This window comes from Candidozyma duobushaemuli, assembly GCF_002926085.2.
Source record: "Candidozyma duobushaemuli strain B09383 chromosome Unknown A_B09383, whole genome shotgun sequence".
NCBI lineage: Eukaryota > Fungi > Ascomycota > Pichiomycetes > Serinales > Metschnikowiaceae > Candidozyma > Candidozyma duobushaemuli.
The window spans coordinates 1606421-1618930 of record NW_020289901.1 but is presented as its reverse complement, the minus strand read 5'-3'; the positions used below and the strand labels follow the sequence as shown (position 1 = coordinate 1618930).

The window sequence follows — 12510 nt, the reverse complement described above, 5'->3', positions numbered from 1 at the left end:
CGCTGGCCCGCCTATATGCTTGTCTAAGCTTTGGAAGTTAAATTTTAGTGTCCTGCACTGGAGCTCTGTCCGCAGAGAGCCAGCACTGTACGCGGTCAGATTTAGAAGAATCGAGCACGAAAACGTTAAATTGTTTAAACAATGAAACACGTCTCGGCCCCTATATTGCTTGTCCGCGATCTGTCAGAGAAAAATGAATTGAAGGACTAAAAAAAATAAATTAAAGTTTAGTATAAGAAATTGGTCGACCCCACGTCGAGCATTTTTGGACCTCGCTTGAGATAGCCGATCACATATGCGGCGCCATGCTGGCCCAGGAAGGCAGGAGCCTGCCCTAATAGAGGATAGCCAGTGCGCCGCGCGAGGCTAAATCCCATTCGTTCAATTAGACATTTCCTAAATAAAAAAACATAATGTGCGCTGGCTCGCCAGCAGCAGACCTACATAAATCCTTCAAGCACACGATGTGCTTTCTCGAGCCGCTCGAGTCCAATCTCGTACCGCTGTTCGTCGAGAATCATGTCGGAGGTGAGCCGACTCAACGAGTCCACGATCTTCTCGATCATCTGCTTTTCCTTGATGGGGATGCTGAGCGTCTCGAACTCTTCGCCAATCACAGCGCCGTTGATGCTTTCGAGGAGATTGATAAGCGTGTTGTACGAAAATGGCTTCATGCCTCCGCTGCCACTGCGAACATTTTTCCGCGGCTTACGCTTGGTGCTCTTGCGCTTGGGCATCTGGATATTGTCCTTCACAGACTTGGCCCTCACGGGGTTCACCACCACAGGCTCCTCGATATCGTAGTACTCGTCGTCGTGACCAAGTCCAAGTCCATGATCCGTGTAGACACTGTCTCTCGCAGCGACAATGTCGGGGTCGCTTTTTGCAAGTAAGGTACCAGCCTGTGGTCGTTCTAGGTATGGCAGGCCTGGCTCTTGCTTTTCAGTGTTCTCGTTGGTTTCCTCCACAGGTGCACGAGTGGCTTCCAAAGGTGGCTCCAATTCGGTGCGTTCAGCATTTCCAGCAGCGAGCCCAACAGCTCCTCCAGCAACAGCTCCAGCAGCAACGCCGGCCGCAACTCCAGTAGCTACATTGAGGCCTTGAACATCACCTTCTTCCTTTGCAGCTTCTTTGGCAACCACTGCAGCACGAAGACTAGGGCCTCGACTAGGACCCCCGCTTGTGCCGGCATCGCTGGTGCCCTCGGGAGTGAATCCCTGCTCCTTTGCAAACTCTCTTTCGTAGGCTTTTCCATACTCTTCCTCGCTGCTCATAATGTGGTGTGGACGCTGCATTCCTTCTTTAGGTTCGGCTTCTTCTCCAGCGTCACCTTCCTTTTCCAGCTCATGGAAGCTAAGAGTTCTTTCACCTTCCTCACGCGAGTACAAGCTGAACTGGTGCGATGCAACTCTGGCCTTCTCCAAGCTCTGTGGGCTTGGTCTCTTGGGCAATTGGCGACTGCCAACGGTGTGTTCTGGAACCTGAGGTAACCCGTCTGAACCTTCTCCGCTGTCTGCTGTTTCAAAGCTGCCAGATGAAAAAGTGGAGTGTCTGTTGGTGTTACCTGGTATAGAAGAAGGCTCTGGTGCGGTGTAGTGCAGCTCAGTAGGACTGGTGACACCAAATGGCTCATCATCCAATGGCTCACTCCTTAAGCTGCTGGCATTCTCCATGAGCTTGTCCAAATCGTCTGTGATGTTGACCGAAAATCTATGAGCATGCTTGGGGGAGCTGTCCTTCGACCCACGGCTTGGCGATGGTAAGATCTCGTTTTTGGGTCTTCTTCTCAGCCTCGGGGCACCACGTCTTCAACCTCTGTGTTCAATGTCATCAGAGGGCCTGCCACATTGGGAGCCTGACTCACCCTAGTATTGAGTCTACCAAGCTTAACCTGGTGCTCAGAGTACATTGACTCTTCATCCGTAGTTGTTGGAGCCTCCGAGGGAACTCTTGAGCCTTCGTAGTATTTGACACTCCCTTGTGTTCTGACACTCTCCGATCTTTTTATAGGCACTGGCACAGCTTCTCCAACCTCAGCGTTATGGAACGAGCCGTGTGAAAATCTAGAAGATTGGCTGCTAAGTCGTTTGTCATGAGGAGGGACAGGGGGCTGCCACTCGTCGATTGGCTTTTTGGACATGACTTAGGTGCTAGTACTTGATTGTAGATATTTTGCGAAATCAGCGGGCTGAGACGTAGTTGAATCAATGTTTTGGTTCTGCCCGATTAGGTATGGTAATGATGTGCCGCACCCGGGAAGAAGCATCCATCTTCTCGATTCAGTCATGTGACCAATTTTCAAATAGTATCTGCTCTTATGCTATGTATTCGAAGGCGGTATTCGACGTTTTTTTCGAAGAAGCCTCTCAACTATGAGGCTCTTGCGCTGAGGGTGGCAGAGCTGAGATCGTTTGAAAGAATCTCGCGGGACCTCATCCTCGATTACACCAAGGCGAACAGGAAATTACAGAGTATCAATAAGGAGCCACACGGACGACTAAAGGTCAATTCAGCTGAAGGAGCCAATTTTCTCGACCTCAAACTCAACATTCCGAGTGCTAAGCTTGAGAATGAATTGTGGGACTTTTTAAAGGAACACTGGGATGTGTGCTTTAGCGACGAGGAAATAGTAGCAGCGTTTATCCTGAATCCAAACGCAGATATTGCAAGGTCATTTCAAATTGTGAAAGCAAACTTCAGTATGCCCCAGTCTGGTCTCAAGCAACTTGACACAGTTTCATTGCTACTACGAAAGCTTCTCAAGAAGAACGATTATCACAACTGCATTGGCCTCCTAGACGCTACATATGGCTCAGCCGGCTATAAAAACTCACAGAAGGAATTGTTGAAACAGCACCTTGGTGGTTGTACCATTCTCATCAGCGCCCTCTCCATTGTACAATACTGCTTCATTTCCATGGCGCTGCTTTATTATTTGCTACCCTTTACCGTACTTTCGGTCTATGGAACCGCTTATGGACTACTAAAAGTCTACTTTTCCTCCAATGGAGAGAGAGTCAGCTGGCGGCCGCATACGAGTGTCATTCACCGTTATATCCACCGCCACGAGCAGGCATGGATGAATAGGATGATCACACACTTCGAAGAGCACAGTGAGCTTAATTTTAAGAACTACCATACTTCAGAGGTTCGCCACAAACCAACACTCGGAATCTTCGGTCAAGACGAATATGACATGTTTTTGCCTAGTACCACTAGCCTCCCAGTGCTTGCAAACCACGCTAGGAATGAGCACACTGAATTGGTGGCTAAATACTTCCGGGAGGAGCTTCAAAAAAGAAGACTCAATTGGAAAATTTTAAAAGAGGAACAAACCTTACTAGATTTTTGGCTTGCGCACGGAGAAAATTACGAGTGGGTTGAACCCGACCAGGACCCCGGAGAAATGTACACATTTCGCAGCCAGTCTTCCAAGTCTTGACGCGCGCACTAGAAGATATCAACACTTCATCGGATGGCCTATGTCCCAATACGAACACCCGCAGATCTTGGGGTGCTATCGTGTGTTGAATTTGAGTCTAGACTGAATTCTTTGTTGGTAGCAACACATGACAACACAGCCCTACTATACACTAGTCATAGCGATGCTCCATCACCACTGTGTGATCTAGCTGCAGAGTTAAGCACACCGTCACCTATCGTTGGTATTGCTCTGTCAGGGCATACCACGTACGCTGGCTGCCTAGATGGCACGCTAAGGCAGTTCGATTATGAAAACACTAGAATGACCTCGCCTTTGGCGATTGTCAAAGACCATGACACCCCAAGTCCCATCAACCATCTAAAAGCCGTGAGTCCTAATTTGATCATATGCACCTCCATTGACGGCACAATCCGATACTTTGATCCAAGAATCAATCGTATGGTCGATTCACATTCGTGTCCTTCCAAGCTATTCGCGTTTGATGCAACTTCGCAGTTCGTTACGGTAGGATTGGCTGATAGTCAGGTACAAATTTTTGACTTGAGACGGAGAGACTCTCCCTGGCAGTCTCGTGCTAGTGGATTGAGATACCAAATGACAAACATCAGAAGCTTTCCCTTAGGTGACGGGTTTGCATTGTCAAGTATAGACGGACGGGTTTCGATGGAATATAATGATACACTGGAGGAGTCTCAGAAACGCAAGTTTGCTTTCAAATGTCACAGGCTGACTGATTCTCAAACATGCACAGACACGGTTTATCCTGTTACAGGTCTACGCTTTCATAATCGATATCACACCCTTTTCACTGCAGGTGGTGACGGGCATGTGTGTGTATGGAATTGGGAGAAGCGGAAAAGAATGAAGCAATTTCAGATCGTTCCCTGTCAAAGAAGCATATCACACATGGACATAAGTCAAGATGGGTCTCTAATGGTTGTGGGTACGATAGACGATGGGTTCTTGAGATTAGCCGACACTGATGCACCCTATAATCCTGAACCCAGCCAAGTATACATTAAACATTTGGATGAGGTGGACTGTAAACCAAAGGCTAAATAATAATTGTAATATATTGATGTATAGACTGGTAGTTCAATACCCCATTGGTACCATACATATCGATGGGTGCGAAAAATCCTAGAAGTGCGCAAGATGAGCTTCACAGATAAGACTGAAACTTTCGTCCAATGGTTGAAGGATAATAAAGTCGAGATTTCCGATAAAGTCGAGATTAAGGATCTCAGAAGCATCGGTCAAGGAAGGGCGCTTATGGCCATTGAGGATATCGCCTCAGATGAAGATCTATTCAAGCTTCCTCAAGAAGTATTCATCAACGCTACAAATAACTCCTTGATAAAGGAATACCCTGATTTGAAAGATAAGATTTTGGACCTTCCTCAATGGGAAGCACTTATCTTGGTCCTTGTGTACGAATGGCAAGTCAAAGGGAAAGACAGTAAATGGGCACCTTACTTCGACATACTTCCCATAGGCGATTCCGAGAACTACAAGTTCGATCAGCTTGTGTTTTGGTCTGAGGAAGAAATTGACCATTTGAAGCCATCGTATATTGTCAAGCGCATCGGCAAGGCTTCGGCGGACGCTCTTTTGCAAAAGGTCAGAGACATTGCAGCGTCTTTTGGTATCGATATCTTCGAAAACATGTCCCAGTCGGATTTGCATAAGACTGCAGCACTCATCATGTCATACTCCTTTGATGTTCAAAGAGACAATGGAAATGCCCAAGATGAAGACGATGAAATAGACAGTCCCGATGTTAGAAACTCGTCCTTTATCAAGAGTATGCTTCCATTAGCTGATACACTAAACGCTAACACGAGCCACCACAATGCAAGCCTTATACAAGATAATGAGTCCCTCGTCATGCGTTCTATTAAGCCCATTGAAAAGGGCCAGCAGATATACAATACCTACTCGGACCACCCTAATGCTGAGATTCTCAGAAGATATGGCTACGTCGAACCGGAGGGTTCTACCTCGGATTTTGGGGAAGTTTCTCTTGACTTGATCAAGAAATATTTTGTGGAATCCACTTCCCTTCTGGCCACCAACGTGGAAGAGATAATAAGCATTCTTTTGGAAATCCAAGAAGAGGAAGACGAAGAATTCATCGTGGACACTTTTGATTGTTATGTTTCAGGAGAGGTCATATTCGAGATGTGCTTTTTGGCTCAGTTACTTACCGTACTTGCAAAGATCAATGATAAGACACCCTTCAACGACGAGTCACTGGAAAACAAAGCGCGTGGTATAAGAAGGGTTTTCAAAAAGTGCTACCAACTAGTTGAGTCTGGGAAGCTAACCGAATCGCTTAAAGAAAGCTTGTTTAAAATTTTAGACCTTCGTATCTCTGAATACCCGGAGGTAGGTGTGAACTTCGATAGGTCACAACCTCAGACTAGGGAATTCATGGCGGGGATTGTCCTCCAATCCGAACTAAAAGCTTTGCGGGAATGCGCTAAAGGCGAAAAGCTCTTCTCCATCGGTGATACCCACTACACATTCATCCCGGACGAAAAGCTCGTCAACAACATCATGAAGAAGAGTATTTTCTCTGAAGCTCTGTCGAAGAAGCAAAAAGTTTAATGCATTCTAATTCCTATTTGAGCATTGAAGTAGGTGGGTTCACTTTGATGAATTCACCGTATAGGTAGTCAAAATTTACGTCGTTAGCACGCTATTTAATGTAGAAAGCCTCTTGCACCAAAAATTGAGGCTAGATCAATCATCATCGGGCCGAATTTCCCCATTTTTTTTTTTTTTTTAACGATTATTATATTAAGAGGACGCCAGAAAGAATGAATTCTTTCCAACAAAACCTATATAGTTTTAAGACCTACATAGTAAACCCCTTAATGTGTTATCAACAGAAGCTGAGTGAACCCGGGGAACGCGACTCTCCTCTCAAAGAACTTCTCAAGCCAGAGAGTCTCTAAGCCGCTGCTGAATTTTCCATAAATTCAGGTCACTTTATGTCATCGTCCTTTCGGATCAACCACAGCTAAATACCGGTCCATTTCCCGAACCGTAGGGTACTGGAGCTGATCATTCAATCCATAACTGTTTCGAATCAAGTACGTTCTCCGAACTGTCTTGACAAAGTGATTCAATCTCTTTAAGTTCAAATAAGACGTGTCAGCTGGTGCCAACATTTCTTCAAGAGACATAGGCCTCAGGAAGTCAAGTTTGTGCCACCAATGCTTTGACACTTCACAATCATTGTATAAATGTCCTAATTTTTGATCTGACATAATCTCCTTGACACAAAGCAGACATTCCATAGGTTCGGGATGTCTCTCATCATCATGACAAGGCACATATGAGCCAAAATTGAATAAATGGAAAGCGGTAAAATCATGTCGCTGTAACCACTCATGTACATAAAGCTTTTTCCAAAACACATCCCACCGCTTTAGCACTTTAGCAGCTGGGCAAATCTCTGTAAACCGCCTCGGCATAATTGGTGAAAGAGAATCTTGGATCCTCTTACTAATTGACCGAAACGCAGTATGTTTAACTGTATCTTCCTCGTCCTCCGTAAGCTCCACAGGCTTCTTGGCTTGAGCAAGAATTTCCTGTTTATCAAATGTACGGACTTCATGGGTGGTGTCCCGCTTTAATTCAACTAAATGTCTCCAAGCCCAAATATATTCAATCTCATTCTCCGTAAAGGTCCACTCGAGGTTCTGAACGTATTTCTCAGACTCTTGGAGTAAGAAATCCGCCACTTCAAGCGTCATGGTATCGCCCAAAGGAGTGTCCTTGTTGTCCTTATCGATCTTAACCATATGATGAAGCATTTTCAATCTCAAAAGAGTATCATACCACCTGGTGGACAGACACGCTTGCAAGATTACTTTAGCACGATGTCCAAGCAACTGGAATTCCAATTTGATCAATCCATATCCTCCCTTCTTCGGCCGAGCATATGTTTTCTCAATCCCGATACCACGAAACTGGCGATGTATGGCATTGTCAAGAGCCTTGATCTCCCGGTCCTTCATGCACTGCACGAGGTCTCGGTAGACCGTTTTGGAACTGACAAACCTATTCATGCCAATTGCTCTGGTAATCAAATCAAAATGATAAAATCCTTGTGAATAGGTGGTGAACGGTAAATTGTCTCGGAAGGCTTTCCAATCAACTCCCTTCATGGTGATACCTAAATATTTCATATCAACAGATGATATTGTACGCACCGGATAAATTAACCACGGCTGATCTAAAAATTCGTAGCGATCATTAAAGCCTATTAGCCTTGATTTCTTGAAACTCACTATGCTGTTGCTAGCCTTCTCATATTTAAAATAAGCAGTCGTAGTCTTAGAAATCAGATGAAATTAAATTTGGGGTCTCTGATGTGAATTTCCAAGATTTTGTCACATCTTTTTAACTAGCGAGCATATAGTACATCTACTGCAAAATAATACTATAAGCGGTTTTAGCTCAGTTGGGAGAGCGTCAGACTGAAGATCTGGAGGTCCTGTGTTCGATCCACAGAAATCGCATATTTTTTGCTCCACTGCACCCGTTTTATGTTTTTAATACAAGTTATTCATCAGCATTGAAGAATATTTTCCTATACCATCGCTGGTTCATCGCTACTTCCTTGTATACTCTAAGTCCCCATGAAAATTATGCTATGTACAGTTAATCGTTACGTTTGAGCTTCAACTTTGGATATAGTCTGCTGGTGTGGTAGTTGACGGAAGTCTTGTTCTCTTTTCCTTTTCCGGAAAGCTCCATACATGTCTTCAACTCGAGTTCCAAAGCAGCGCAGGCCTGAGAGCCCTCTCCATTGGCTGCCCAACAGTTCAACAAACCGGCCATCATGACCATGCAATTCAGATTTGATTTTTGGGTAACGGGGTTCCGGATCTTTGCATGTGGCAAAGGTGGAAGCTGGAAGCTTTGAGCCACCTTCTTGTAGGCCATATTATTCTTGGTTGGCTGCATTGTATGTGCTAAGGTCTACAGTTGAAGAGCGAAAAAATTTAGGTACACCTTGATCGGGTGGTCTATGCACTACTTGGAGTACTTGTGGTGTGCGAGGTCTAGAGGGTAGACCTTCTCTCTGTGCGCCTCTCTGCGTACCTGGCGGCCATAATCGCGGCCTCCGCTGGACAACTTCTGTGGCGGTTTAAGCCAGTAAATTCTTGAGAAGTTCAGCGAAGTGATGTGTTTGTGAATCACTGCTTGGTACTCTAGCGAGAACTTGAGTCTGCAGTCCACAGCCATAGGAATGAGCTTATCCGAGATAACACGATGAATCTTTGCGTATAGCTTTCCAAGGAATGCTTGTGACTCTTCTGGCAGCTTGTACTTTATGCGACTCAAAACATCAATGTGCTCTTCAAGATTGATGAGGATGACTTTGAATAAATGCTTGTAGAGATTGTTGCAATGCTTTCTGCTAGTGAGCAACATTCCGTAAATAGGGACGAGATCAAAGTACTTGTAACGATAACTCAATGATGGTCCCGATAATGCAGTGGCGTGGTGATCTTTCAGAGCGACCACGTACTCGTTTGTTCGCAATTTTGGTGCGTTCAAATTGACAACGTCAGTGTTCGAAGGAATCATCTTCCTGGCGATTTCAAGGTAGAGCGAGTCCTTTAGTGTGAGAGTCTCCCTTTCTATGCGGTCCAAAAGCTCTACCGATGGGTGCTCGATCTTCTTGTAGTTGTCGATATCATCGAAAAGCATGGGTTTGCCAATGCTGCGGAGTAAGTCCTCCGGTGGAAGTGGCTTCAGGTCGTAAGGGCTGATACTTTCCTTGAGTTGATCTTCTTCAAAAAAGTTCACATCTATTTTGTGAACTGGCACTTTGGTATCAAAGGGCCGACTGTCCCTGACAAGCTCCTCTGGAATCTGCTTGCGTGCTTTCTCGTCGTCGTCACTCTTCAATGAGTGTCTTCCATTTCTAAGTGGCACTCCTAGGATAGACCGGTCGAAGCCAACGACATTGTATGGATATAATCTTTTAAAGACTCTCTCGAGACCTTTTGGAACATCATACTTCTCGCCTCGGCGACCAGCCTTGCACATGTCGTCAAGATTCTTCCCGAGGCGTAGTCTTGTCATGAGATCTTTCTCCTCGATGCCGAATCGCTTCATGTATTTGGCATGCACCGCTTTATCTTCGTCTAGTCTGTTGAGGGTGCTGTAAATGCGCTCGATCTCCTCCCAAGGAGTGTCAAGCATGTCCACTTCATCCGGTAGGCTTCTAATAAGCGCTTTCCTATCTAGAAAATGCTTGGATGGGAATGCTCCGAATTGACCGCCAGCGTCCAAGTTCTCCTGAATCAGGACGTCGTCCTTTGTCATGAAAGCTATGGTTTCGTAGGAGTCTTCGAGCTCATCTATATTCTCCTTCACCGCCAAATCTAAAGACAGTTCATCTGCCGTGGAGGGAGGAACCTCAGGTTTCGATTGGATATTGAGAGCAGTGCCCTTGCGGGTCTCTTTATCTGATTGCTCACCAACTTTGCCCTTCAGTAGGATAGAGCCGAGCTTTCGGAGCTGGTCCTTATTGCCGTTATTATTGTTGTTATTGTTGTTATTATTGCCATTATTTATCGAAAGTAGCCGGGACACCGAGAAGCTCCTTGCCAATATTCTATATTGGGGAATTCGAGTAAGCATAGGCACAAGGTCGGGGTAGACATTCAGCTGTGGATCAGATAACGAAATTGCTTGGGGTGTCAGTGGTGTACGGGTGTAGGATTGTGCCGCCTGTATTGATGGAGATTGTCGCTGGCTTCACCGGTGAATGGCTGCGAAAACCACATTTACATGCTTGACCTAAACCCATTATGATATTAAACCGTCTATAAAAGTAGAACTGAAGTGAATTTCGTAAAGCCGTGAAACAATGCCCTGCATTGCTCTTGCATCAGGCCGCCTGCCTGTAAATCTGAGAAATCATTCTCGACAACTCTTGCTCCTCATTTCTTGCAGCCATCTCAATGCGAGGATCGACCTCGCGAGAGAGCTTGTCATTGTAGCTGTTTGATTTAGTCATCGAGGCCCTGGGGCTAAGCAGCTCAATCAGGCTGCAAGAATCTTGTCTGTAGTGCGACATGACCGAGTTGGTGGAAGCCACAGAAACCGACGAGTTCTGGCGAGTGTGTGTAGCATGGGGATTGTGCAAAGACAAGTGGGAAGTGGTGGAGGAAGAGCGCGAGATGGATGGCGAAGGAGACACCAGAGCAGATCTGGGGCTCGTCGAGGTGGAAGCACTTGCAGCAGCAGCAGCATGCTGCTTGGCCAAGTATTTTCTCATCTTGGACAGCTTGACCAAGTCCTCCTTGATTGGCTGCAAGAAGGAGGCCAACTGGGTGCACATCTCGTCGTTTGAGACGCGCATGTTCCAGTTCAAGAGGTAGAGCAACTGGCGTTCCATAAGGTTGACGTCTTTCAAGGAGAAGAGACCGTCAGTGTACTTGGCCCAGTGGACGTTCTTGGGAGAGCAGTCATTGTGGAACTTGGAAGCCAAGATGAGACAGCTCAAGAAAATGCGGTGTCTGGTGCAAGGCAAGCCCTGGGCGTTCTTGGGAAGCTTGTGCTTCAATTTGTCCAAGTAGACCAAGGTGGTCATCAAGGTGCCGGTGTAGACATTGGTGTATCTGACCAACTTGTTGATGAAAGTCATGAGGGAAGGCAATGGCTTGCCGCTGTGGGCCGTCTTGCCATCCTTGTCGTCCAGACAAGGAAGCACCTGCAAAGTGGTGACGACCAACTTGTGGATCATGTTCTGAGACACTGGCTGGTTGACGAAGATGTTCAATGCTTTCACGTCAATAGAAGCGACCATGTTTGAAGGAGAATTGATATTGAGCAGATTGGCTGGGACATGCCTTGATCTTTATATCTTGAGGCATTCCAAGCCAGCGCCGCTCTGTATGTGCCCCTACGGGCATCTGTAACTTCGCGACGCACCAAACTGTTTTGGCCTGAACATTTCGTGTTTCACTCCTGTTCGGCACGAATTCGCGACACATATTTCCTGGCGTGAGAGGGCCTATTTTCTGCTTCAGGCGACGCTTGTTGCACTCTAAATCACCCGAGGATTCAGCCAAGCAGGGCCTTTACTTCCATCAATTTATTTCATGTTTCGCCAATTGCCACAGCTCGAGCCTCGAGCCAAACGCCGTGTATCATACCGGCCTCCTCCCACCCCGCCAAAATTAATTCTCCTGTAATTCTCCTCTGGATCCTTTTTCCTTGTTGACGCCAATTCTCGGCTCCTTCCACTCTGTAACGGTGCCCCAGGCGCTGTCGCACTGTGTGCCTGCGGTCCAGCCCGAACGCTTTTTTTTATTTTTCTTTTTTTTTTTTTTTTTGCACCCATTCTAGGGGCTTTTTTGTACCCGTCCCTCGCACATAGAATGGACTGAAGCCGAGCCCCTGCCGCCATTTTCCGCTGTATCTCTCTCGCCTACCACCGGCAATAATGGTATTTTGCCCATCTGGTCGGGTTCCTCCCATCTGGTGGGGATCCTCCGTCTACGAAATCTGAAACCACCGCGCGGCTTCTCCTCGTCTCACATCGGCCATTGCCAGCCCAAATTAGCTCTCACATGAAATCGATATATTTAGACGAAACGCCTCTCCCAGAAAATATCGGCCTTTGTGGCTCTCGTGTTTCGCTTAGCTCCCACACCTTTGTCCTCGATGCAAGGCTTCCCATTCTGGCCTAGATTACTCGCTCTTGTTCCTGGCCCATGCGCCTGGAAAAACCGTGTTCTCCTGCGGACTACACGTCCTGGCGTTTTTTTTACTCTGCAAACATAATAACAGCGATGCGTACCCGACGCCTACCATATGCTTAAAGGAGTAAATGGTGTCGCGACTTCTTCTTTTGACAGCATCATTTACCGCTTTTGTGGTTCGCCGGTGGTGTCTACTTTGGCAGGTGGGCTAATCACTCGCGTCCGCGTTCACCGTGTATGCTTCTAATTATCTTAATCTGGGCAGCCAGCACGTTAGATGCCGTTGGACCGTAATGGCCGTTTAGACGCGGTCCTATCGGTACAGCC

The 12510-nt window shown here is 46.5% G+C and overlaps 7 protein-coding genes and 1 non-coding gene across 8 annotated transcripts; 3 read left to right on the top strand and 5 right to left on the bottom strand. All coding sequences in view use genetic code 12, as the record gives it.

Annotated features, from left to right (window-relative positions):
* Window positions 1-440: 440 nt before the first annotated feature.
* Window positions 441-2140, bottom strand: CXQ87_000735 (uncharacterized protein; the record flags this gene model as incomplete). The annotated part of the gene is made up of 2 exons (XM_025479303.1): window positions 441-1721; window positions 1802-2140. The coding sequence occupies 2 exons, from the start codon at window positions 2138-2140 to the stop codon at window positions 441-443; spliced, it is 1620 nt and encodes a 539-aa protein (XP_025338776.1).
* Window positions 2141-2317: 177 nt separating this feature from the next.
* Window positions 2318-3442, top strand: CXQ87_000734 (uncharacterized protein; the record flags this gene model as incomplete). The annotated part of the gene is made up of 1 exon (XM_025479302.1): window positions 2318-3442. One exon carries the CDS (start codon window positions 2318-2320, stop codon window positions 3440-3442), a length of 1125 nt encoding a protein of 374 aa, XP_025338775.1.
* A 1158-nt stretch (window positions 3443-4600) lies between these two features.
* On the top strand, window positions 4601-6055 carry RMS1 (ribosomal lysine N-methyltransferase; the record flags this gene model as incomplete). Its single annotated transcript, XM_025479301.1, has 1 exon — window positions 4601-6055. The coding sequence occupies one exon, from the start codon at window positions 4601-4603 to the stop codon at window positions 6053-6055; it is 1455 nt and encodes a 484-aa protein (XP_025338774.1).
* Window positions 6056-6889: 834 nt separating this feature from the next.
* CXQ87_000732 (uncharacterized protein) lies at window positions 6890-7623 on the bottom strand (the record flags this gene model as incomplete). Its single annotated transcript, XM_025479300.1, has 2 exons — window positions 6890-6944; window positions 6968-7623. The coding sequence occupies 2 exons, from the start codon at window positions 7621-7623 to the stop codon at window positions 6890-6892; spliced, it is 711 nt and encodes a 236-aa protein (XP_025338773.1).
* Window positions 7624-7904: 281 nt separating this feature from the next.
* CXQ87_000731 lies at window positions 7905-7977 on the top strand. The gene has a single exon. It is a non-coding gene; the product is annotated as a tRNA-Phe (tRNA).
* A 142-nt stretch (window positions 7978-8119) lies between these two features.
* CXQ87_000730 (mitochondrial 37S ribosomal protein mS37) lies at window positions 8120-8425 on the bottom strand (the record flags this gene model as incomplete). The annotated part of the gene is made up of 1 exon (XM_025479299.1): window positions 8120-8425. The coding sequence occupies one exon, from the start codon at window positions 8423-8425 to the stop codon at window positions 8120-8122; it is 306 nt and encodes a 101-aa protein (XP_025338772.1).
* Window positions 8426-8494: 69 nt separating this feature from the next.
* Window positions 8495-10114, bottom strand: CXQ87_000729 (uncharacterized protein; the record flags this gene model as incomplete). Its single annotated transcript, XM_025479298.1, has 1 exon — window positions 8495-10114. The coding sequence occupies one exon, from the start codon at window positions 10112-10114 to the stop codon at window positions 8495-8497; it is 1620 nt and encodes a 539-aa protein (XP_025338771.1).
* A 250-nt stretch (window positions 10115-10364) lies between these two features.
* Window positions 10365-11285, bottom strand: PCL1 (Pcl1p; the record flags this gene model as incomplete). The annotated part of the gene is made up of 1 exon (XM_025479297.1): window positions 10365-11285. The coding sequence occupies one exon, from the start codon at window positions 11283-11285 to the stop codon at window positions 10365-10367; it is 921 nt and encodes a 306-aa protein (XP_025338770.1).
* Window positions 11286-12510: the final 1225 nt, after the last annotated feature.